General features: G+C 50.2%; 1 protein-coding gene across 6 annotated transcripts; it reads left to right on the forward strand.

Annotated features, from left to right (window-relative positions):
* Positions 1–16: 16 nt before the first annotated feature.
* Positions 17–24,977, forward strand: NUMBL (NUMB like endocytic adaptor protein). 6 transcript variants are annotated; one of them, XM_082437541.1, is made up of 10 exons: positions 17–177; positions 4,124–4,208; positions 6,347–6,489; positions 7,642–7,716; positions 7,806–7,880; positions 8,833–8,973; positions 14,213–14,402; positions 18,620–18,922; positions 22,465–22,587; positions 23,574–24,977. In XM_082437541.1, exons 1-10 carry the CDS (start codon positions 145–147, stop codon positions 24,185–24,187), a joined length of 1,782 nt encoding a protein of 593 aa, XP_082293667.1. In that variant the 5' UTR covers positions 17–144; the 3' UTR covers positions 24,188–24,977. The 6 variants fall into 6 exon arrangements, with proteins under 6 accessions (XP_082293667.1, XP_082293665.1, XP_082293666.1 ...); XM_082437539.1 differs by having other exon boundaries at positions 21–177; positions 18,617–18,922; XM_082437540.1 differs by having other exon boundaries at positions 21–177; positions 6,350–6,489; positions 18,617–18,922.
* Positions 24,978–25,088: the final 111 nt, after the last annotated feature.

Here is a 25,088-nt window from a genome sequence, read left to right on the forward strand (position 1 = left end):
CGCTGGGCTGGGAGAACCGTGGGGTGAGCTGGAAGATTTGGGGATGAGGGACCGCGAGGCGCCTCCCGAAGCAAATCTTTCGGACGCGGAACTTAAGGGGATCTGAGGTCAGGGGTCACGGAGGGGAAGGGAGCCCAAGCCTGGATGGACCTAGGAGAACGTGTCAGCGAGATTCACGTGTGTGCTCAGCCCAGGACTGGCCAGTGGGCGTGGCGGGGCGGTGGCCACACGGGAGGAGGCGGAGTCGTGGTTGCGTATAGGCGTGGCCTGCTGGTCAAGGGGCGGGGTCTCTTTGCATATCCAGCAGGCGGCGGGGCTGGGGCGGGGAGCCGAAGCGGGAGGGGCGCTCCCCCGCCCCTGGAACGGAATCCTCCCGGGAGCGGAGCAGGCTAGCGAGCTTGCATCCCGCACCATCCCTCGGCCCCCGGCCCTGGCCCGCGTCAGACCGAGCTGCCGCCGCCGCCACAGCAGCAGCAGCACTCGGGGATCCGGGCCCAGCCGGGGCCGCGGGAGGCGGGGGAGCCGGAGCCCTGGATGTCCCGCAGCGCGGCGGCCAGCGTGAGAAGGGCGGGAGAAGGGGGCTCGGGTGGGGGGCGGCGCCGCTGCTGATGTGGCGGAGGGTGGGAGGCGGCCGCGGCGCCCGGATGGAGAAAGGGTGCCAAGGCTGGGGAGGGTGGTCCTGGGTGGGGGTCCAGGAATCGGCTTCCCACCAAGCCAGATCTTGGGAGACAGGGGTCTCGGGCACAGGCCTTGTCTTGCCAAGGCTCTGGAGATACGGATCCCAGACACAGACCTCCCCCTCAAAAAAATCAAGGACAGGGGGACAGATTCTAGGTACAACTCCCTAGGCAAGATTTTGGGGATGGGGTCTGGGACGCAACCTCCTTATCAAGTCAAGGCCTCTAAGAGGGGATTCCAGACCAGACGCAATCCTTACCCCTCCCGGCCTGAGGGGCTCTAGGCAAGGTCTTGAGAATGGGGTCCCTGGGCACAGCTTCCCCACCAAGCCAAGGCCCAGGGGGATTCCTGGCACAGTCCGTCCCCAGGCCTCAGAGGCGTCGGGGCACAGCATCCCCCCATGCTTGGGCGGCGTCCCAGGAACAGACCCTTCTCAAAACAAGGTCTCTGTGCTTGGGACTCTATCCCCCCAAAGCCTGAATAAAATAAAGGGAATTTCAGGCAACCCCACACACAAAAAGGCTTGGTCAAGGGTCCCAGGGCACAGGTCTCCTGGGCCACCCTCTTTGTCCCTGGGGCCGCCCAGCTGTCTGGGAGGGGCCCCACCCACAGACAATGCACCGCCTCCCACTCCGGTTCTGGCCCCCCAGGCTCCAGGATTCAGGCTGGGCCAGGGGGCGGCTCCCCAGGGACCTGGTGCAGCCCTGTCTGTCTGCAGCGTCTGCGGTGATGATGGCTTTGTGTGTGGTACCTGGGGGGAAGCGGGGAAGCAAGCGATGGGGAGGTGGCTAAGAGTGTGACCCTGTGTTTTTGTGACTGTGGCTGCCTGTGTGTGTATGTGCGTGAGCTGCAACTGGTGACTCTGAGGAATCGTGTGTTTCGTGCTTGTGGTTGTGTCCGATAGCGTCTGTGATTGTGTCTCTGTATGTGACCCCAGCATTTGTGTGGCTGTGTATGTGTATATGACAGCTGCTCGCTCACTGTGCAGAACCCTGTACTTTTCAGTCTGTCTGTGTTTGAGTGTGTGCATGGTTGTGACTATGTGGTTGTGTCTTTGATTATGTCTTTTGTGACCCCATGTATGTACCTTGGTAACTCTAACTGGGTATGTGACAGTGTATCTATTGAGTAGGGGGTTGGGCATGTGTGTGGCTGACTGAAGATGTGGGTGGAGTTGTGACTATAAGTGGAGTTGTGTCTATGACTCTGTGTCCATGTGCGACTGTCCTAATGACTTCGAATGTTTGTGACTGTGTCTCTAACTGATTTTATATGTGTGTCACACATGTGTTTGTATGACACACAACTGTGCCTGCAACTTTAGGTGTATGACTGCCATTGTATTTGAAGTCACATTGTGCTTATGTGACAGGTTGTGTGCTGGCACTGTGACTTGTATGTTTACGGTTGTGTGTTCAAAGCCACATCTATGTGTGTGGCCGGGATTGTATAAATGACTACATCTAGGTCTGTGTGTTGATACTGAGTGATCTGTACACTTATAGTTGTGTACCTGTGATTTGGGTTATGTATTTGACTTGGAGTCTGAAACCCTGACAGACTATTAATAGTGGGTTATTTCACTGCATGTGACTCAAGCTATAGGTGTGTCTGTGTGTGGTGGCACCAGTGATTGTGTGTGTGTGGGGGGGATGTGTATGTGACTGTGGCTTCTGTATTTGTGTGTGACCTGCATGTCTGTGACCCTGGGTGACTCTATATACTTGTGTCTGTGTCATGGTCTGTAAGAGTGTGTGTCTGTAGCCGTGTGGCTGTTTGGGGTGGGTGGGTGGGTGTCCCCGTATGCGTGCTGGGTGGCTTATGTTTGAATCTGTGTGATTTGGTGACAGAGTGACTGTCTCCTGGCTCCACACATGACTATCCGGAACTGTGTCTTCTGTGTAAACGCAGCTATAAATGCTCTGTCTGGGTCACTGTATTTCTAAGCACATACCTGACTGTGTGCTTGTGTGTGTGAAATGGAAACTGTGTGCTGATGTCTCTGTGTGTGAGATATTGTGTGTCTCTCCACACGGGGGCTGTGATTGTATGTGGCCCCATACGTGTCGGTGTGACTTACGTGTTTGCAGGAAGAGAGACTGCATGTTTCTCTGTGATGGTCTGACATGGCACAGCTGGGGGTGGGATGGTGGGTGACTGTGAAATAGGTACCATGACCGTGATATATGGCTGGGTAACGTGGACACTCATGCTGTGGGACTTTGCATACATGACCGTTTCTGAAATGCGTATGGCTGTGACTCTGAGCCACTGACTGTCTGGCTGTGTCTGAGTGTGGCCGTCCTTGGGGAGAACTGTCTCTGGATGGCTTTATGCATGTCCTGAGTTTGTGTGCCCATTTCTCTCTAATGCACGGGCCGTGGCCATCGGGGTCTGTGCGTGTGCTTGGGTATAGAGAACCATCCATATACGTGTGGCTGGTACCATGACCAAGTGTGTGCCTCTACGACTGGGATGTATGGCTGTGTGACAGTGTGTGACCAAAAAGGTGTGTTGGTGTGACTGACACAGTTGGGGTTGAGTGTCCTTGTGCAGCTGTGTGCCGGTCGATGATTAAACACATGTGGCTGTGGCTGGGTGTGACTGGGTGTGACCAAATATGTGTCAGTATGTCTGCATGCATCCCTGACCAGATGTCAACAGGCAGCAGGGGAGCTGTATGACAAGTGTGTGTGCCTCAGAGCTAATAGGTGACCTCCCGCAGGGTGTGATTCTACACGGGTGGGTCTGTAATGTGAGTATCTTGGTTGGGTGCCCGAGGAAACAACTGTCATTGGTTGGCCATGGGCTGCCCCAGTGGGTGTGCCCGGACCCAGCTCTTTGTATATGGCAGAGAAAAGAGAAGTGCAAAATATCAGTTACTGATATGACCAGACGTTTGTGGCAGTGCCTGGGCAGCCTGGGACTCTACATACCTGTGGACAAATGGTCTGTAGCAGAGACTGTGTGTCTGTGAACTTGGATATGTGGCCAGGTATTTACAGTGGCTGTGACTGTTGATGTGCTTCTGTGTGATCCGGTGTGTGTCGCTGTGGTTGTCTCTGTAACTAATTGTGCAGAGCTGTGACCAGGTTCTAGGGACAATTGGGGACCGGAGTTGCATGTACACATGTGACTGTGTGTGTGCAGCCCTGGACATGTGTCTAGAGGGCAGGCCACCCCCCTTCACACCATCCCCTTGGGTACAGACAGCCTCCTGAGGCCAGGACATCCCCAACAGATGCTCCCAAAACACACCTACTCGTTCCTGGGCCCTTGCAACCAGGTGGCTGATTGCCTTAGTAACAGTTGCTATGACAACCAGGGCTCTCATCAGAGATTCTGAGATGAAGGGGGGTTGGCTGATGTCCAAAGAGGGGGTGAGGTAGGGGACTGCGCCCTATCCCAAGCCAGCTTCTCAACTTTTCCTCCCTCCCCTGGGCAGGGCGGACCCAGGAGTCCAGAGCAGCATCTGCCCCCTGCCCCCTGTGGGGCCCTGGGGCCCCCTGAAACCTCCAGGACGGAGCCAGGTGAGTGGCCAGCTGGGGACAGGGCGAAGGCTGAGTGAGGGGGTGGGTCTGCCTGGCATAGCCAAAGGAACTGTCCCTGCGGTCACACAGGCTTAATCACACTCACAAGTGGACACCCCCAAACGACTTCCCGGCACACCCAGTGACCTCGTTCACAGACACACCCACCTAGACTAGGTCTCACACACGCACACACACACTTGGACACTCAGACACACACCAACATCCCCACACCCACAGGTTCACAGTCACACAAACATACAGACACAATCCTAGACAACAGCCAGACTCCCTCACAGGTGAGCACAGACACTCACCAGATACAGACTCAGGGACTCTCAAGGGATGCAGTCTTGTACAGTCTCCCCAACAACACACACAGACCCACACTTTGCAGACAACAGCCACACTTTCACAAGCAGACACAGCCTCACAGACAGCACCCGTGTGCTCCTGCCTTCACAAACAGCTACACTTTTGCACACACAGTCTCACAAATAACACTCAGCACTCTCATAGACAACAGCCACATTCTCACACCATCACACCCTCACAAATAACACTCACAAACACACTCTCAAAGATGACAACCTCATGTCCTCACACACCCTCACAGATGCACGGTTGCATACAGACACACCCCCAGGACAACGCTTATGGACCCACATTCTCTGCAACAACACCCACCTTATCTGACCCAGACACACTCTCACAAACAACAGCCACAGACACACAGCCTCACCACCAACAGCTGCACTCTTGGACAGATGTGGTATCTTGGGTAACTCTCACAGACACACACTGTCATGGGCAGTGGTCATCAAAGACAATAGCCACATCTTCACACAGACACACAGCTTCAAAGACAACAGTCACGGACACACCCTTTCAAAGACAACAGCTTCATGCTCAAACACAGACCCATCCTCACAGGCAACATTCCCTGACACACACTCACCACCACTCTCACACATAGCTACTCTTCAGCCACGAGTTTCAGGGACCTACACTCACAGACGACAGCCACACTCTTGGACACAGACATCCCCTCACAGACAGCATTCACAGACACCCACTCTCATCAACAACCATTCTCAGACCCGCGTCCTTCCGTACAGCCTTCAGCTATATACACACTCACGGACAATAGGTGCATGCTCAGAACTAGACACCCTCACACACAACACTCAGGAACACACCAGGGAATTCCCTGGTGGTCCAGTGGGTGGGACTCTGTGCTTTCACTACCCAGGGCACGGGTTCGATCCCTGGTCAGGGAACTAAGATCCTGCGAGCCACGCAGTGAGGCCAAAAACAAAAAAAGGAACACACCAGCTGCACACTTGCTTGCACACACAGGCGGAGTCTCATCTGTTGGTGCTCTGTCCTAGGTGTCCCCTCACACTCCTCCTGGGACTCAGTATGGCTTCTCAGTCAGCGAAGGCTGTCTTAGTGACTGGCCACCACCTCCATCCCTACCTCTGACATCGCAGGTGCACGCCTCCCCAGGGGCCTCTGCCTTAGAACAGACACATTTGTCAGAGGGGCTGTATCTCAGAGTTGCAGAGACCCGCCCCTGTCCTCAACACCCTCTGGCCTGGGCTCTGAACCGCAATCCCTGGACCTTCTGAGTCCCCCGCATCAGACCCATGCAAGTCTCAACTCCTGTGCTCTCTGACCACCGCATCCCCTGACCTTGTACCCCTAAAACCCCTGACCTCGTGACCCCTGACTGCTATGCCCTCTAACCCCAATGTCCTCCACTGCCTTAACTTCCCATTACTTTGGATCATCATGCCTCTTGACTGTCACATCCCGAATCTCCAGACCCCTAAAAGCTGTGACTCACGACCACCCCCCCCCCACGCATCCCAGACCTCCCTGCCTCTTAGCCCCACGTCTTCTGAATCCCCACTGCCGACTCTCCCACTCCCCCGCCTTCCAGTTGCCCCCTTTGCCAGTATCCCCTAACTGCTGCCAGTCTGTGTTCCCTGGATGTCATGTCCTCTGACCCAGTGACCCCCTAACCCTGTAGCCCTACTGCCACGTTACCTGACCCCTTGCTCCCTGAGCCCTATTTCCCCCCACCTTGAGCCCCATGCCTCTGACCCTTGACTCGCACCCCTGTCTTCTGTCAGCAGACGGGGCGGGCACCATGAACAAGCTACGGCAGAGCCTGCGGCGGCGGAAACCAGCCTACGTGCCTGAGGCATCGCGCCCACACCAGTGGCAGGCGGACGAGGACGCGGTGCGCAAGGGCACGTGCAGCTTCCCGGTCAGGGTGAGTGGGCGGGGCCCGTGTGGGCGGGGCTGCGGCGGTGTGCGAGCTGTTCGCTGTGCGCGTGCGTGTCCAGTGTGTTGTCCGTCGCCCGGTGAGTTGGCTGAGACCGAAGAGACTTCACAGCCCCAAAGAACTGCGGATCCTGCAGAAGCAGGACCCCACGGCCCGAGTCCCTTAAAGTTGGGATTAGAAACCAAGACCCATTCTCTTGTGCCAGGAAAATATTACCTGGGGCGGGGGCGTCCCGCCTGGAGTCACGCTATTCTGTGGGAGCTCACAGTTTCCAGGGGGGCACTGGAAGGTCACAAAAATTCTGTAGCATTTGCAAAGCCCTCTACTGTTAAGTGCGTTCTGGTTTAGACCACCACGACCCTTTACAACATACACGAAAATTTATAAGGGAGACAGCAGGATTCAGGTTCAACTCTCCACTCATTCCCTTCCTGGTTGGGTGACAACAGACGATGGTCACAGCGCCTCCCCTCCCACCTTGTTTTTCCTTCCCCTAGAAGCCGACCTTGCGAGGGAGGGGCTGGTGGGAGGTGCAGGAAATGCTGGTGAGAGTGAGGACGGGAAGGCAGCCAGTAAAGCGTGTCTTACTAAACTATAGCTGTGAGCAACTGAGCTTGATGCCACTAGGGAACTGTGGGAAATCGAGCCATCCCACCCACGGGGTGAGGGAGCTGGGGCGTGTGTACCCCGGTTCCTATCAGTCATTGCCTGGGGCCAGTCCTCAGGCGCAGATGCAGACGCTGGCACTCAGAAGGACACCAGGGATGTGTTAAAGGCCAAGGATAGAGGCAGGGTGGGAATCATTACTCCATGATGTGCTTCAGTTTTCTCACCTGTATGTCTGGGATAAGAATGGGGTACCCAGACTTCCCTGGCAGTCCAGTGGTTAAGACTTTGTGCTTCCACTGCAGGGGGGCATGGGTTCCATCCCTGGTCAGGGAACTAAGATCCCACAAGCCATACGGCGCGGCCAAAAAAAAAAAAAAGGTCCCCACCTTGCAAAGTTGAGGTAAAGAGTAAATGAGTTCATTCATATGATGTGCTTAGGACATTGCGTGATGCATCGCAGCGGCACAGTGAGCGCTAGGAATGACTGATTACTGTGCTTGTTTCATGTTCTCCCATCCCCTTCGCACCAAGTACCTGGGCCACGTGGAGGTGGAGGAGTCCCGGGGGATGCACGTGTGTGAAGATGCTGTGAAAAAGTTGAAGGCGGTGAGTGAGAGGCTGGAGCAGGGAGGGGGCAAGGTCAGAGCAGAAGAGCCAGCCCTGACCACACCCTCTGTCCTCCTCCTCCACTCCAGATGGGCCGGAAGTCTGTGAAGTCTGTCCTGTGGGTGTCAGCCGATGGGCTCCGGGTGGTGGATGACAAGACCAAGGTAGGGGGCCCGTGGGCCTGGGAGTGGGCACTAACGGGCCCCTGTCCTCACCCTGCTCGAACGGGGCCAGGGACGCCTTCTCACCCACCTCTAGGATGTCCCTCCCTCAGGGACCTTCTAGGCTCAGCCGTGTGTTCCTGTAACATTTTGGCACCTCTCACAGTCATAATTCAGGATTGAGTCCTGTGGCTATTTGTGAGCTGGCGTGGATAGTGGGTGAGAGCACGGACCGTAGAGCAGCCACTTCAGCTCGGATCCCAGCTCACCCACTTACCAGCTGGGTGACCCTGGGCATGAGGGGTATGAGATTTAACCCTTCCGTGCCTCACTTGCCTCATCTGCAAAAATGGGGATAAAAATGGACCCAACCATTAAATGAGAAAGTATATGCAAATAGTTTAAAACTATGCCTGGTACAGCAGAAATGTTCCGATCAATGAATGTTAGCTGTTACGTGCTTATTGTCCGTCTACCTGGCCAGATGGGAGCACCAGGGGCCGGGATCCGGGTGTCTGTTTGCTCACCATTGAATTCCCTGCCCCTAGCACAGAGACTGCCCAAGGAGACAGCCAGCGCATGAAGACAGTTAGGTTAATGACTGAACAGGATTGACACCCTCCAGCAAGCTTTGACCGACTCCCGTCCAACTTGGGTCAGGCACCTCTTCTTGCTCCCTAAAGCCCCTGAGCCTCCCCGATCCCAGCCCTGAGCCCTCTGCCTGTGCCTCCCTCATTACAGCGTGGCTGTGACTCTGGCCTGTCTCCATCTGGTGATGAGTCTGATTCCCGCACTAAACTGGGAGCCCCATGTGAGCAGGGCCCACAGCTGTTTCAACAAGTGCAGGATCCCCACCCGGTTCAGGACAGGATATAGAGCAGACACAAAGGGAATATTAAGTGAATACATGAAAGACAGTACACATGCCTTTCCTGGCCTCCCTGGTGCCTCCCAGGACCTGCTGGTAGACCAGACCATCGAAAAGGTCTCCTTCTGTGCTCCTGACCGCAACCTGGACAAGGCTTTCTCCTATATCTGCCGTGATGGGACCACCCGCCGCTGGATCTGCCACTGTTTCCTGGCGCTCAAGGACTCCGTGAGTATCACCAACGCCCAAAGCCAGCTGACTGTCTCCCATGCCCTGGTGTCCCACGCCCAACCCCAGCCCGCTGTGTGGTATCAGGCGAGTCACTCACCTTACCTCTCCTCTCCGTGACCTCATCTGGAAAAGGGAGTGTATTCACAGCCCCTAACTTAGAGGATTATTGTGAGACTTGAGGGGGTTGATACAGAGTATTTGGAACAATGCCTGGCATATAGGAAGCACTCAGGAAAACATTAGTTCTCATCCTCCTCCTTGTTATCAATAGTTCTTCATGTTTCTCTAACTTTTCTCATTGAGGAGCATATACATACAGTAAAATGCGCAGATGGCCCAGGCACAGCTCCATGAATTTTTGCTTATTTTTAAACCTCACCCAAGTCAAGCTGTAGTTTCCTGCCCCCAGCAGCCCCCTTGGGCCCTTCTGAAACAACACCCCCCAGGGTACCCACTCTTCCTTCAGAGTTGATTCATTTTGCCTGTGGTTCTTTATATTTTTGGGGGGAGGGGGGCGTCAAGATCCCCTCTGAGAATCTGATGAAAGAGATAAATGGACTGTCTTCTGAGAAGCATTCTCACAGGATTCTGAGGCTTGTGACAGAAAACCCTCAGATACCAGTGATTTCGGTGAAACAGAAATCTGTGTTTCATGTGAAAGACATCCCTAGGCAGGCAGCACAGCGTTGGTGTGACTCCTCTCCACTCAAGGGCCATGGCTCCTTTTATCTTGTTGCTATGCTGGAGTATGGCTTCCACTCCATGATCCAAGATGAATGCGCATGCTCCAGCCTTCACATCTTCATCCCAACTACATAAAGGAGGGAAGCATGGAGAGGGGCACACTCTCTGCTTTTTGGGAGGTGTGTATTGGCCTTTTGTGACCTATTGGCCTTGTGTGACCAGCTTCTTTCACTTAGCATAATGTTTTCAAGGTTCATCCATGTCGTAGCATTGTATCAGTACTTACTCCCTTTATATGGCTGAATAATATTCGTATGGATATACCACATTTTGGATATACCATATTTTGCTTATTTATTCATCCATTGATGGACATTGGGTTGTTTCCACCTTTTGGCTATTATGAATAGTGCTTCTCTGGACATTTATATGCAAGTATTTGTTTGAATACTTGTTTTTAATTCTTCTGGGTATATACCTAGGAGTGGAATTGCTGGGTCATATAGTATGTTTAAGTTTTTGAGTAATTGCCAAGTTGTTTTCCTTGGTGGTGACACCATTTTACATTCCCAGTTGCAATGTATGAGGGTTCCAATTACTCCACATACTTGCCAACACTTTTTTTTTATTCTAGCCATCCTGTAGGTGTGAGTGGTATCTCATTGTGGTTTTGACTTGTATGTCGCTAATGACTAATGATGTTGAGCATCTTTTCCTGTGCTTATTGGCCATTTGTATATCTTTTCCAGAGAAATATCTATTCAAATCCTTTACCCATTTTTAATTGGGTTGTTTGTCTTTTTACCATTAAGTTGTAAGAGCTCTTTATATATTCTGGATACTAGGTGCTTATCAGTTACGTGATTTGCAAAACTTTTCCCCCATTCTGTGGGTTGTCTTTTCACTTTCTTTTTTTTTTTGGCCCCATGGCATGTGGGATCCTAGTTCCCCGACCAGGGATTGAACCTGCGCCCCCTGCATTGCAAGCACAGACTCTTAACCACTGGACTGCCAGGGAAGCCCCATCTTTTTGCTTTCTTGATAGTGTCCTTTGATGTGCAAATGTACACATTTTGATGAAGTTCAATTCATCAATTTTTTTTTGTTATTTCTGCTTTTGGTGTCATATCTAAGAATTCATTGCCAAATCCAAGGTTGTAGAGAGTTACCTCATGTCTCATTCTAAGAGTTTTATAGTTTTAGCTCTTATATTTAGGTCTCTGATACATTTTGAGTTAATTTTTATAAATGGTATGAGGTAAGAGTCCACCTTCATTTTTTTTTCACGTGCATACTGTATCCAGTTGTTCTAGCACCATTTGTTAAAGAGACTATTCTTCCTTCATTGAATGGTCTTGGCACCTTATTGAAAATCAATTGACCATAGATGTGTGGGTCTATGTCTGAGCTCTCAGTTATATTTCGTTGGTCTATATGTCTCTCCTTATGCTAGTATCACACTGTTTTTATTTATTTATTTATTTATTTATTTACTTACTTACTTACTTTTGGCTGCGTTGGGTCTTTGTTGCTGCGCACGGGCTTTCTGTGGTTGCGCCGAGCGGGGGCTACTCTTCGTTGCGGTGCGCAGGCTTCTCGTTGCGGTGGCTTCTCTTGCTGCGGAGTACGGGCTCTAGGCGCACGGGCTTCAGTAGTTGTGGCACGCTGGCTCAGTAGTTGTGGTGCACAGGCTTAGTTGCTCCGCAGCATGTGGGATCTTCCCAGGCCAAGGCTTGAACCCATGTCGTCTGCATTGGCAGACGGATTCTTAACCACTGAGCCACCAGGGAAGTCCCGTATCACACCGTTTTGATTACTTTAGCTTTGGAGTAAGTTTTTAATTTGGAAAGTGTGAGTTATTCTATTTTATTCTTTTTCAAAATTGTTTTGGCTGTGCTGGGTCCCTTGCAATTCCATATGAATTTCAGGGTCAGCTTTTCCATTTGTGCAAGAGTCCACTGGGATTTTGAAAGGAATTGCATTCAATCTGCAGAACACTTTGGGAGATATTGCCCTCTTAGCAATATTAGTCTTTCAATCCATGAACACAGGATGTATTTCCATTTATTTAGGTCTTCTTTAATTTCTTTCAACAGTGTTGTGTAGTTTTCAATGTGTATGTCTTTCACTTCCTTGGTTAAATTTATTCCGAACTATTTTATTATTTTAGATGGTATTGTAAATGGAATTGTCTTAATTTCAGTTTTGGATTGTTTGCTGTTTGTGTATATAGATATAACTGATTTTTTTGTGTGTTGATTTTGTATCCTGCAACTTTGCTGAATTTATTTATTTGCACTAACTGTGGATCCTTTTGATGTTCAACATATACGATCATGCCATCTGCAAACAGAGGTAATTTTACTTCTCTCTTTCCAGCATGGATGCCTTTTATTTCTTTTTCTTGTCCAGTTACTCTGCCTAGAACTTCCAATAGAGTGTTGAATAGAAATGATGAAAATGGCATTCTTGTCTTGTTCCTGATCTTAGGGAAAAGCTTTGTCTTTTACCATTGAGGATAATGTTAACTGTGAGTTTTTCTTTTTTCTTTTTTTAATATATTTATTTATTTATTTATATTTTATTTTTGGCTGCGTTGGGTCTTTGTTGCTGTGCCCGGGCTTTCTCTAGTTGCGGCGAGCGGGGGCTCCTCTTCGTTGTGGTGCACGGGCTTCTCATTGTGGTGGCTTCTCTTGCTGTGGAGCACGGGCTTCAGTAGTTGTAGCACGTGGGCTCATTAGTTGTGGCCCGTGGGCTCTAGAGCACAGGCCCAGTAGTTGTGGCACACGGGCTCAGTTGCTCCACAGCATGTGGGTTCTTCCCGGACCAAGGCTTGAACCCGTGTCCCCTGCACTGGCAGGCGGATTCTTAACCACATGCCACCAGGGAAGTCCTGTGAGTTTTTCACAAATGTCCTTTATAAGGTTGAGGAAGTTCCCTTCTATTCCAACTTTGTTGAGTGTTTTATCATGAAAGGGTGCTGGATTTTGTCAAATGCTTTTTCTGTGAGAATCGAGATGATCGTGTGGGGTTTTTTCTTCATTCTATTAATGTGGTTGATTGATTTTCATATGTTAAACCAAGCTTGCATTCCTGGAATAAATCTCACTTGATTCTTTTAATATTCTGCTGGGTTCAGATTGCTAGCATTTTGTTGAGGCTTTTTGTCCCCAAGTTTAACTTTAAGAGGTGGCTGAGCATCTTGTTTAGGGAACAGAAGTCAGACATACCTCATTAGAATCCCAACTCTGCCACTCGCTTGTTATAATGGGCATGTTGACTGAACCTTAATTTCTTCATCTGTCAAATGGGTTCATAAGATTGTCCACCTCCCGGCACTGTTGTGAGGATTCCATAAAAGGATGCAAATCAGGGCTCAGCCCGGGGCTATACAAAATTTCTGCTGACACATATGTGAGTTTCCCTGTGCCTGGCTTTGTGCTGCATGCCTTGCACATATTTGTTCACCTAATTCCTGCAACAACCCTGTGAAGTGGGTGCTGTTAGAGCCCCCATTTTACAAATGAGGAGCCTTGGGTACTGGGAAGTGATTTTCTTGAGATCACATAGCTGGGAAGTGGGAAGCCAGCATCAATCCCAGGCTCTCTGGCCTTGGCGTCTCTCAAGTAGGCACTCAAGAAACAGGGGTTGTTGTTTTTACCCCCAGTACTTTACTACAAAATGTTTTCAAGCATGCAGCAAAGTCGAAAGACTTGTTCAGTCACCAGTCACCTGGACACCCCCCACCCAAATCCTGCCATTAACATTTGTCTGGGCTTACTTTATCACTTATCTCCGCATCTTATTTTTTGATGCATTTCAAAGTCACAGACATCAGAATTCTTCCCCTAGACACTTCAGCATGCATACCATTAAGTAGAATTCATATTTGTTATCAGCTCTTTTTCTTTTGAAGCGAAATACATGCTGACCACAAACCTTAAGTGTACATTTGCTGGGTTTTGACAACTGTATACACGCGTATAACCCAACCCCCCCATCAAGATCTAGAACAATTGCCACCACCCCAGACTGTCCCCTCATGCTCCTTCTCAGTCAGTCCCTATGCCCACCCCTAAGAAACAACCACTGTTCTGATGTTTTTCACCATAGATTAGTTTTGCCCATTCTGTAACTACATGTAAGTGGAGCCATTCAGGGACTTCCCTGGCAGTCCAGTGGTTAAGACTTCACCTTCCAATGCCGGGGAGTGTGGGTTTGATCCCTGGTTGGCGAGCTGGGATCCCGCATGCCTTGCGGCCAAAAAACCAAAACATAAAACAGAGGCAATATTGTAGCAAATTCAATAAAGACTTTAAAAAAAATGGTCCATATCAAAAAAAAAATCTTAAAAAAAAAAAAAATGGAGCCATACAGTATTACACTCTTGTCTCTGGCTTTTGTCCCTCATTTTGCAGATGTGCACTGAGGCCCAGAGAGGTGAAGGGACTCATCCGGAGTCACCCAGCATCCAGCTGCTGGACCCCGGGGCTCCTGGCGTCCGGTCTGCACTGCACAACGTCGCTAATCCTGCCCCAACCTCTTCCCACAGGGCGAGAGGCTGAGCCACGCAGTGGGGTGTGCGTTTGCGGCCTGCCTAGAGCGGAAACAACGGCGGGAGAAGGAGTGCGGAGTCACGGCTGCCTTCGACGCCAGCCGCACCAGCTTCTCCCGGGAGGGCTCCTTCCGCCTTTCCGGGGGTGGGCGGCCGGCTGAGCGAGAGGCTGCCGACAAAAAGAAAGGTGGGCGCTGCCCGGAGGGCGGGGTGGGGGGGCTGGGCACCGAATGGTCCCAGGGTGGGGCCAAGGGATCCAGATTGGGGGGAGAGCTGCAGAGGTACAGGGGCTCTACAGTTTACAAAGCAAAAAGGAAACACACACACACAAAACCCAAAACAACAAAAATTTTTTTAATTAATTTATTTTATTTTTGGCTGTGTTGGGTCTTCTTTGCTGTGCACCGGCTTTCCCCTAGTTGCGGAAAGTGGGGGCTACTCTTCGTTGTGGTGCGCGGGCTTCTCATTGCAGTGGCTTCTCTTGTTGCGGAGCACGGGCTCTAGGTGCGCGGACTTCAGTAGTTGTGGCTCGTGGGCTCTAGCGCGCAGGCTCAGTAGTTGTGGCGCATGGGCTCAGTAGTTGTGGCGCATGGGCTCAGTACTTGTGGCACATGGACTCAGTAGTTGTGGCTCGTGGGCTCTAGAGCACAGGCTCAGTAGTTGTGGCGCATGGGCTCAGTAGTTGTGGCACACGGGCTCAGTAGTTGTGGCTTGCGGGCTCTAGAGTGCAGGCTCAGTAGTTGTGGTGCATGGGCTTAGCTGCTCTGTGGCATGTGGGATCTTCCTGGACCAGGGCTCGAACCCGTGTCCCCTTATTGGCAGGCGGATTCTTAACCACTGCACCACCAGGGAAGTCCCCCCAAATTTTTTTAAGTAAAAAATACAAAGCAAAGCACCAACCACAAAGTTTGGTTACAGTTTATAAAGCGTACTTCAGTTTAAGGAGTCCTCTGGGCAATCTTCTGTTGGCCACAAATCCCAGCAAAGCTCACCGAGAGCTTTATTATCTGCTAACCCAGGGAGGTTCCCAGGCTTTTCAAACTGTGTATCCACCCTGTTAATGGGTTGTGAAGTCAGCTTGCTGGGTTGTGGTTAGCATTTTAAGAAATGAAATGGAAAAGAATAGAAAATATCAGAGTAATTGAATGTAGTAAGGGTAAGTATAGTTCAATGATACTTTTATGTCAGTATATCTGTTTGTGTGTGTGTGTATGGAATGGGTTACCATGTGAACGGTATTTCTTATTCTGGGTTGCCGTCGTGAAAGTTTGAAAAACTTTTCGGTAAACTCTAACATTCTAGGTCAAAGGCAAATAGTTTATAAGTTCTCAAACTGTGGTTTTTAAATATACGTGTATTATGTGCTGAGTCAAAATGTAATTTTTAATTTTATTTTACTTTTTTTTACTGTTTCTAGTTTTTACATTTTTGGAAAACACTGCTTAGAATTTACAAAGAATCCTGAATTGGGATTCAGGATAAAGGAGACTGAAGAGATTTGACAAATATTAATAAATGCAATGTGTGATCCTGAATTGAATCCTGGATATTGTATATATAGATATACATTCAACATTCAATCCAATATATATACATATTGAATATATGTATATAAAATATATACATTGGAAAAAAATATATATATATATATGAACATCCATAAAGGACATGAGTAGACCAGTCAGGGAAATTAGAATATGGACTGTAGACTAGCTAACAGTATCATATCCATGTTAAATTTCCCAAGTAGGAAGTTGTCCTGTGGTTCAGTAGGAGTCCGTCCTTGTTCTTAGGTACATGCTGAAGGTTTTAGGGTTGGGTAAGCTGTCTGCAGCTTAGTCTTTTTTTTTTCCCTTGCTGTTTATTTTATACATAGTAGTGTACATCCGTTAGTCCCAAACTCCTAATTTATCCCCTCTCCCTCTTCCCCTTTGGTAACCATAAATTTGTTTTCTATGCCTGTGAGTCTATTTCTGTTTTGTGAATAAGTTCATTTGTATCTTTTTTTTAGATTCCACATATAGGTGATATCACATGATATTCGTCTTCCTCTTTCTGACTTACTTCACTTAGTATGATAATCTCCACGTCCATCCATGTTGCTGCAAATGGCATTATTTCATTCTTTTTTTATGGCTGGGTAGTATTCCGTTGTATATATATTACCACATCTTCTTTATCCATTCATCTATTGATGGACATTTAGGTTGTTTCCGTGTCTTGGCTATTGTATGCAACTTACTCTTAAATCATACTGAAAAAAGATTATGGAAGGAGAGACAGATCAAATACTGTAACAAGTTAACACTTGTTAAGAGTTAACAAGTGTAACAAGTTAACACACGAGAACATGTGTGCTGCTTGTTCCATTATTACATCTTTTCTGTAAGTTTAAAATATTTCTAGCTGAAAAGTTAGGAAAACAAGTTTTTATCACTTGCTAGAATATTAGAGTTTACAACATATGTTTTTCTTGGTAAACTATGTGACCATTTACAAACCTCTTGACAAAGTTAAGGAGTTCTTCACAGCTTACAAAATATTTTGCTGTTTACATCATCTATTAGAATTTATAAAGAATTTTATCATTGGCAAAGCAGATTACAAAGTAAAGTTAACAGAGGGCCTAAGTACATATATTTTTTTTAGTGAAAACCTGTCTTTTATATATATATATTTATTTATTTTGTTGCACTGGGCCTTAGTTGCGGCAGGCGCGCTCCTTAGTTGTGGCATGTGACTCTTAGTTGCTGCATGCATGTGGGATCTCGTTCCCTGACCAGCGATCGAACCCAGGCCCTCTAGTAGGAGTGCGAAGTCTTAACCACTGCGCCACCAGGGAAGTCCCTATATGATATTTTATTGTTTGCAAAAGAACACATTGACTACACTGAGTTTACTATTTATATGGGATATTAGAATTTACAAAGAATGTCATGCTTTAGAGTTTGCAAAGGATTTTGCTGTTTCCAAAGGATATTATACGTTCCAGGTACTTTGGATTGTAGAAAGCACTTGAGAGCTTGCACTGCAAAAATGAGAGTTTACAAAGTGTGGTATATGATTTGCCGAACACATCACAGTGTTTAGCCGATGATGCACTGATTCACAGTCTCAAGGCACCGCACGTTCACAAAGAGCTCTGTTCAGGAGTTACGGAGCAGTGCACTTTCCACAAAGTTGTTTACCAAGCTTTTGTGGGATTCCAGAGCGTTGAACATTCACTGCCTCAACTGACCCTCTCAGGAGATTAGGGAAGGCAGCAGAGGGATGTTTATCCCAGGTTTAGTTGGGGAAACTAGAGCCCGGAGAGGGGAGGAGACTTCCTGAAGCCCAAGGTGGTGGGGGGCAGAGGTGGTTTCCCAGTTCCAACCTGTCCCGGGCTGTTTCCACTGGCCCCAGCCTGGCCTGGGTGAGAGCCTCACCGCCCCCTCATGGAAGATGGGAGAAGCACTGGGCAACCTCCCTGCCCTCTTTGGGCCTGAGTTTAACCTCACTAGCATTCAGGCAGCGGCTCAGGTGAGGCCTTGATGGGAGGATGGCTGTGTGTTTGTGTATTGGCAGGGGTGGGGAGACCCTGGCTTCTTATGCTGAGTGGGGAGACCAGGTACCTGCAGAGGACTGAGAACAGCCCCAGAGGGGAGGGAGCCCAGGCTGAGGGGCTGAAACAATCTGGAAAACTCCTCAGAGGAAGAAGTATGCCAAGCTAGGTCTAGAACAATGGGTAGCAACTGGAGGACGGGAGGAGGTACTTGAGGTGGGAAGAATGGTGGGAGGTGACAGAGAACAGAGCAGATGGAATGATGGAGGAAGACAGCATGATGTGGAGAGACCAGGCCAGAGGGAGAGACGGGTTAGTGCAGTCATCTGGAACTCAGACTCTGGAGTCAGCCTGCCCCTTCCTTCACAGTATGGCTCAGGCAAGTCACTTGCCATTTCTGGGCCTCAGTTTCCACATCTGTAAAATGGGGATAATGATAATATCAACCTCACTGGGTGGTTGTGAAGACTGAATGAATTAATACTTGCAAGGCACTTGGAACAATGCCTGATACATTGGTCATGCACCAAAAAAGTGTTTGTTAAATTAATTAGAAAGGGAGACAGAAGGTCTCAGAGGGAGAAATAGCAGAAGCAGCAGAGGAAGATGGATGGGGGACAGAAAGCTTGAGACACACAGAGGGTCAGGTTGGGTGACGACTCCCCCACGGGCCTCCTGGGGAAAGTGGTCCTGGCTTGGGTGGGGATGAGAGACATTTGGGGGCTCTGACCAGCCTGTCTTGAGGGCAGGGCACACTGGGTGAGGAAGGCAGCATTGGAAAACAATCAAGGGGTCTGGGTAGGAGAGGCCTCCAATGCCAAGGTGAGCTATCTAACCACCTGTCTCACCCATGTCTCCAGCAGAGGCAGCAGCTGCCCCAACTGCGGCTCCTGGCCCTGCCCAGCCTGGGCACGTGTCCCCAACACCGGCCACCACATCCCCTGGCGAGAAGGGTGAGGCGGGCACCCCAGTGGCTGCAGGCACCACTGCGGCTGCCATCCCCCGGCGCCATGCCCCCTTGGAGCAGCTGGTTCGCCAGGGCTCCTTCCGTGGGTTCCCGGCGCTCAGCCAGAAGAACTCACCTTTCAAACGGCAGCTGAGCCTACGGCTGAATGAGCTGCCATCCACGCTGCAGCGCCGCACTGACTTCCAGGTGAAGGGCACAGGTGAGCCTGGGGCTCTGCAGGAGGGAACATCGGGATCAATGCCGCTGTCTGTTGTAAGCAAGAGATGGAGAAGAGGTGGTGCACACCATGATTTTTTTTTTAACATCTTTATTGGAGTATAATTGCTTTACATTGTGTTAGTTTCTGCTGTATAACAAAGTGAATCAGCTATACATATACATATATCCCCATATCCCCTCCCTCTTGCATCTCCCTCCCACCCTCCCTATCCCACCCCTCTAGGTGGTCACAAAGCACGGAGCTGATCTCCCTGTGCTATGCAGCTGCTTCCCACTAGTTATCTGTTTTACATTTGGTAGTGTATATATGTCAATGCCACTCTCTCACTTCGTCCCAGCTTACCCTTCCCCCTCCCCGTGTCCTCAAGTCCATTCTCTACGTCTGCGTCTTTATTCCTGTCCTGCCCCTAGGTTCTTCAGAACCATTTTTTTTTTAGATTTCATATGTATGTTAGCATGTGGTATTTGTTTTTCTCTTTCTGACTTACTTCACTCTGTATGATAGACTCTGGGTCTATCCACCTCACTACAAATAACTCAATTTAGTTTCTTGTTATGGTTGAGTAATATTCCATTGTATATATGTGCCACATCTTCTGTATCCATTCATCTGTCGATGGACACTTAAGTCACACCATGATTAATTAGCACTGCCTGCCACAGGCAAAGGAGAGGAGCAACATGTGATCAATTAGCAATGTCTGCCATCAGTCTGGGAGAGGAGAGAGGTAGTGTAAGCTGTGATCAATTAGCAATGTCTGCTCCAGGCAAGGGATAGCAAAAAGGTGGTGTAAGTCACGATCAGTTAGTACTGTCTGCTGTAGTTAGGGACATGAGAGCAGTGGCATATGTCATGATTGATTAGCAAGACTTCCATGGGCAAGGGAGAGGAGAGAAGCTGCCCAGATGCCATGTTTTTGCTCAAGAGGAGACTGAGGCACCATAAGCTAATGCTCCCTCCAAGCTTTTGGCCAGTAGAGCCGTGAGATCTGGCCAGGTCAAGAGTCCAGGTTCAGAGGAAAGAAGGATTGTGATTAACAATGTCTGCCTAGGGCAGGGAGAATAGCGTGATGACAGACATCATGATCTCCTTACAGTATGTGACTTGAGCAAGAGAAAAGAGCGAGGTGGCACACCACATGATTGATTAGCAAAGTTTGCCATGGGCAAGCGAGAAGAGAGAGCAGGAGTATTATGTTTTGCCCAAGAGATGACTCCCAGAATTTGGCTTATGGAAGCATGAGGTGAAGGGCACAAGTGAGCATGGGGATCACGGGGTCAGGGTGCATAGTGATGGATTCGTGATGTCGCTTCTGGGTAAAGGATTGTGCAGAGGCAGCACCCATCATCATCCATTAGCCATGTCTTCGAGGGAAGATGGAATTGCAAGGACCAGTCCTTTCTTTCAGCATTTGGCCAGTAGAGCCACCAGGCTCTACTGGTGAGGGGTAAGGTGAGCAAAGAGTTCGATGGGAGAAAAGCATCCTGTTTGATTACTAATGTCTGCCATGGACCAGGAAAAGGAGAGAGATGGCATATGTTGTGATTTAAAAATGTATGCCATGGGAAAAAGGGAAGAGAGAGGTGGCATGGAACTATGTTTTGCCCGAGGGACACAGGCAGGAGAGCTGCCTTTCCTCCCAGCTGTCAGTGAAGTCATGTGGTCTGGCCCGCTCTCCTGCTTCCATATGCCAAATCCGAGACACCTACCCCTTATGGCCCCGGGGACTGGTGTGGGAGGTGTTGATCTGTATCCAGGAGGCTGGGCTACTGCAAAAGGTGACTGCTGAGCAGATGCCAACGCTTGTTGAGAATGACGCTCGCTCACTCCATGTTGTGCAACATCCCGTGTACTGCATGCACCCTCAGATTTGCTGTCCTCATTAAGTAACCTGCCGTTAAGCACACCCCCAGGGCTGTCACACCTGCTCCCTGAGAGGTGGCAGGCACCCCAGACTTTATTTAGAAGCCCCGCGTGCCAGTAGCCAGTTGCCCACTTGCTTGGATGTAACTTGCCACACAAAAATTTCACGGACTCACACAGATGTCCCACTCCACTGCGGGTGTCACACACACTCAGAAGTCACACACTTAGTCGTGGGCAATCAAAAATCACACACACTTGGAAGTTGCAGGACCAGGTGTTACCATTACACACACTTAGAAAGCACATATCCAATACAAACTACTGTATATAAAGTAGGTAAACAACAAGGCCCTACTGTATAGCAGGGAACTATTATATTCAATATCCTGTAATAAACCATAATGGAAAAGAATATGAAAAAGAATATATATGTATATATGTATAACTGAATCACTTTGCTGTACACCAGAATCTAACACAACATTGTAAACCAACTATATTTCAATAAAAAAGAAAGAAAGAAAGCACATATCCAGATGTCCCATTCAGAAATCACACACACAGATTAACACACGCTCACGAACGACACACCTGGATTCACACAAACTTGTGTGAATCACAAGTCACATATGCTAATTCATGCCGAATTCCATACATCACGCAGGCAGATTGGCTCACGCTGGGGAATCACAATCGGATGCCACAACCTGGATTTCAGTCACACTCAGATGCCACCCCCCAGAAGCTGCACACCCATTTGGACTAACAGGCACAGTCATCATAGAAATGACCTGGAAGGCACCTACTGTCCCACCTCAGCAGCCCCACGTCACACCTGCTGACTCCTACAGCTAGTTTCTTTCTGATGCTCACAGAGCATCACACACACTCCCTTGGAGGTAGCCACTCGCTGAGCTGTCACAGGCACTTGTCACACACCACACTTGACCATCCTCTTGTTTATTTGGATGGTGCCTTTGCTCATCCTAAGCCCTCACGAGGCCACCACACCTGCTCAGCGTGTCCTGTCTTGCAGGCACAGGTGCATCTCTGCCCTCATGACATATGTTATGGGCCAGGCCTGGTGGGACCCCACTTCTGCACGCAAAGCAAGACAGATGATCCCCAGCCAGTGACCAGCAGCGTGGCCAATATCCATTCTGACTAGTCAATGCTCTTGCCATACATGTGGTTGAACACTTTTTATTTATTTTTTTGGCCGCGCCACGCGGCTTGTGGAATCTTAGTCCCCTGACCAGAGATTGAACCCGGGCTCCGGCAGTGAAAGCACCAAGTCCTAACCACTGGACCGCCAGGGAAAATTCCCTGAACATATTTTTAAATTAATACATATTGGTAAGCATTTAAAATATTTCTTCCGGTTTGCGGCTACATACAGCTCTTGAGGTCCTCCTTGGTTTGGGATCCCTGTGACTGTCTGCCATCAGATGTCACACACTACTTGGCTGTTGTACCACTCAGACGTCACACACACACACACGTGCGCAGTTACCATTTTTGTGGCCATGGCCACTTAGTTACTGCAGAGTGGACCCTCCGACCCACACACCTTGTGAGGGCCACCTGCGGGGATGGGGTCAAGGGCAGAGCCTGGGCCTGTCCGCTGACCTCCACCCTCTTCCCTGACTTGCCAGTGCCTGAGATGGAGCCTCCCAGTGCCAGTGACAGCGACAGCATCAGTGCCCTGTGTACACAGATCAGCTCATCTTTTGCCAGTGCTGGACCACCAGCCCCAGGGCCACCGCCAGCCTCAACAGGTAAACTCAGCCCTTCTCTGGGGGCAGATGCCCTGCAGTGCCCCTCCTGCATCCCCCTGCTCCTTTCAGGGCTCCTGCAGAGACTCTGGGAATCTTGGAATCCCACAGGCTTAGAACCACGGGTCATCTAAGAGCCATGGGATTACCATAGAACCATGGATCATTTAAGAGCTATGGGGTCATCCTAGAATCATGGGATCAATCACTTTAGAACCATGGACCATCTTGGAACCACGGGGTCATCTCAGAGCCGTGGGGTTCATCCTAGAACCATGAGATAACATAAGAATTATGCGGTCACCTTAGAACCATGGGATCAGTTTTTAAACCTTGCTGTCTTAGAACCATAAAATCTAGAAACCTACAGCCTTTGAATCACAAGATATTAGAACCTAACAGATTTGGAGCCAGGAAACCTTGGAATCTTACAGCCTTAAAAGAGTGCTCGCTGAGAAAATAGTGCCAAGGAATCACCTTAGAGCCACGTGCTTATCCTAAAACCGTGGAAGCACCTTGGAATTACAAACAATGTAAATTTAGAACCCTAGAATCTTAGAAAACACAAACTTAAAAACACTGAAACTTACCCACTATGCTAGAATAGTACACTCTGAGAAAGATCCATGCAATCTTAGAATCTTAGCCTCCTAAGACAATACACTGTCAAAATATTAGAGCCAAGGGTGATATTAAAAAATATTTAATAACAGGTTTGCTACTGACCAATCAGAAGGGAAGCCGGCCTGGGTGATTGTCAGTCGTGCCTATACTTTTTCATCTTAGGACCTTAGAATCTCAGAAATGAATTTTCGTAGCACTGCATGACCTGTGGTCCAGGATGGTCAAGCCATCTGCCCAAAGCCCATGCAGCTAATGAGAAGCAGAGCTGGATACAAGGCAGGTGGCCTGGTCCAGAGTATGATCCCCAGCCTGGGGGTCTCTCTGCGGCAGCCCATGCCCCCTAACTGCCCCTCTCCTCTCTCCAGGGACTTCTGCCTGGGGTGAGCCCTCCGTGCCCCCTGCAGCCGCCTTCCAGCCTGGGCACAAGCGGACCCCTTCAGAGGCCGAGAGGTGGCTGGAGGAGGTGTCCCAGGTGGCAAAAGCGCAGCAGCAGCAGGCAGCCTCGGTGCCTGCCGTGCCCCCCGGCCTGCAGCCCTTCCCCGCCCCCGTGGGGCCCTTCGACGCCGCACCTGCCCAGGTGGCTGTGTTCCTGCCGCCTCCACACATGCAGCCCCCTTTTGTGCCCGCCTACCCGGGCTTGGGCTACCCGCCCATGCCCCGCGTGCCCGTGGTGGGCATCACACCCTCACAGATGGTGGCCAACGCCTTTTGCTCAGCCGCCCAGCTCCAGCCCCAGCCTGCCACCCTGATTGGGAAAGCTGGGGCCTTCCCACCCCCTGCCGCACCCAGCGCCCCTGGGGGCCAGGCCCGTCCTCGCCCCAATGGGGCGCCCTGGCCCCCAGAGCCAGCACCCGCCCCGGCCCCTGAGTTGGACCCCTTTGAGGCCCAGTGGGCAGCGTTAGAAGGCAAACCTGCTGTAGAGAAGCCTTCCAACCCCTTCTCGGGCGACCTGCAGAAGACCTTCGAGATTGAACTGTAGCCCGAGCCACCCCATCATCTCCAGGAGCCCCACACCTGGGAGTGGAGGCCCAGCCTCTCCCCAGTCCTGCTCCCTGGGGCTGCACCCTCCTGACGACCTCTCTAACCCTTCTCTCGACCACCTCCCACAACCAGTACAGAACCGACATTGTGACGCCCAGGTTGCGATGGGATGGAATTCAGGGACGGACCCAGCCTGGCTAAGGGACCCATTTCTCTGCCAGACTTAGGCTGGCATGGCCCCCTCTCCCCGGACCCCAGACACAGGGGGATGGCCACAGTCCCACCGAGTGCCCTCTGTTCAAGCTGTATTTCCCAGTTTCTGTTGTTGACCTTCTACCTTCCAGTATTGGGTGGGATGGAGGAGGGATGCCCACCTGGGGGCCCTCCTCAGCCCCAAACGAGTGCCCACCCCAAGTTCGGTCATTCCCCCTGCCCCCATACACAGCACAAGCGAAGGGCTTCCTCCTGCCCACCTGCTGCGTTCACTGCCAATGCTGTACTCACCCCTACCACCCCTCCCCTCCCCTTGGGGGCCCACATGTTCTTTGGGCCAGGGTCTCATGGGGGTAGGGGGCCAAGTTGGGGGCCCAGGAGGCAGGTAGGGGGAAGGGGAAGGGGAAGAAGATGCCCAGTTACCTCACGTCGGTGCCCGCTGGGGAGGGGTCCGGGAAGAAGGAAGGGGGTGCCTGGCGGGTACTTTTCTATCTTTTATTTCCAGATTTTTTTGTATCTAAACTTGCAGATTTGTATTATACAAGGACAGCCAATAAAGGAAGAATATAATGGTGCCCCTCTAGAAGGCAGGGTGTGTGTGCAGGGGGGATGGTGTGGAGACAGAGCCTTTCCTCCTGTGTCATCTCCTAAAACCAGAGGGAGTAAAAAGGGTCTCCCTGCATATT

Source organism: Balaenoptera physalus (assembly GCF_965194825.1).
Source record: "Balaenoptera physalus genome assembly, chromosome: 19".
In the NCBI taxonomy this organism is placed as follows: Eukaryota; Metazoa; Chordata; class Mammalia; order Artiodactyla; family Balaenopteridae; genus Balaenoptera; species Balaenoptera physalus.

Coding starts and splice junctions, on each gene's coding strand:
- NUMBL (XM_082437539.1), top strand. CDS start 145: ATGGACCTAGGAGAACGTGTCAGCGAGATTCAC. Junction 7,881..8,832: donor TGGTGGATGACAAGACCAAG/GTAGGGGGCCCG, acceptor GGTGCCTCCCAG/GACCTGCTGGTAGACCAGAC. Junction 18,923..22,464: donor CTTCCAGGTGAAGGGCACAG/GTGAGCCTGGGG, acceptor CTGACTTGCCAG/TGCCTGAGATGGAGCCTCCC.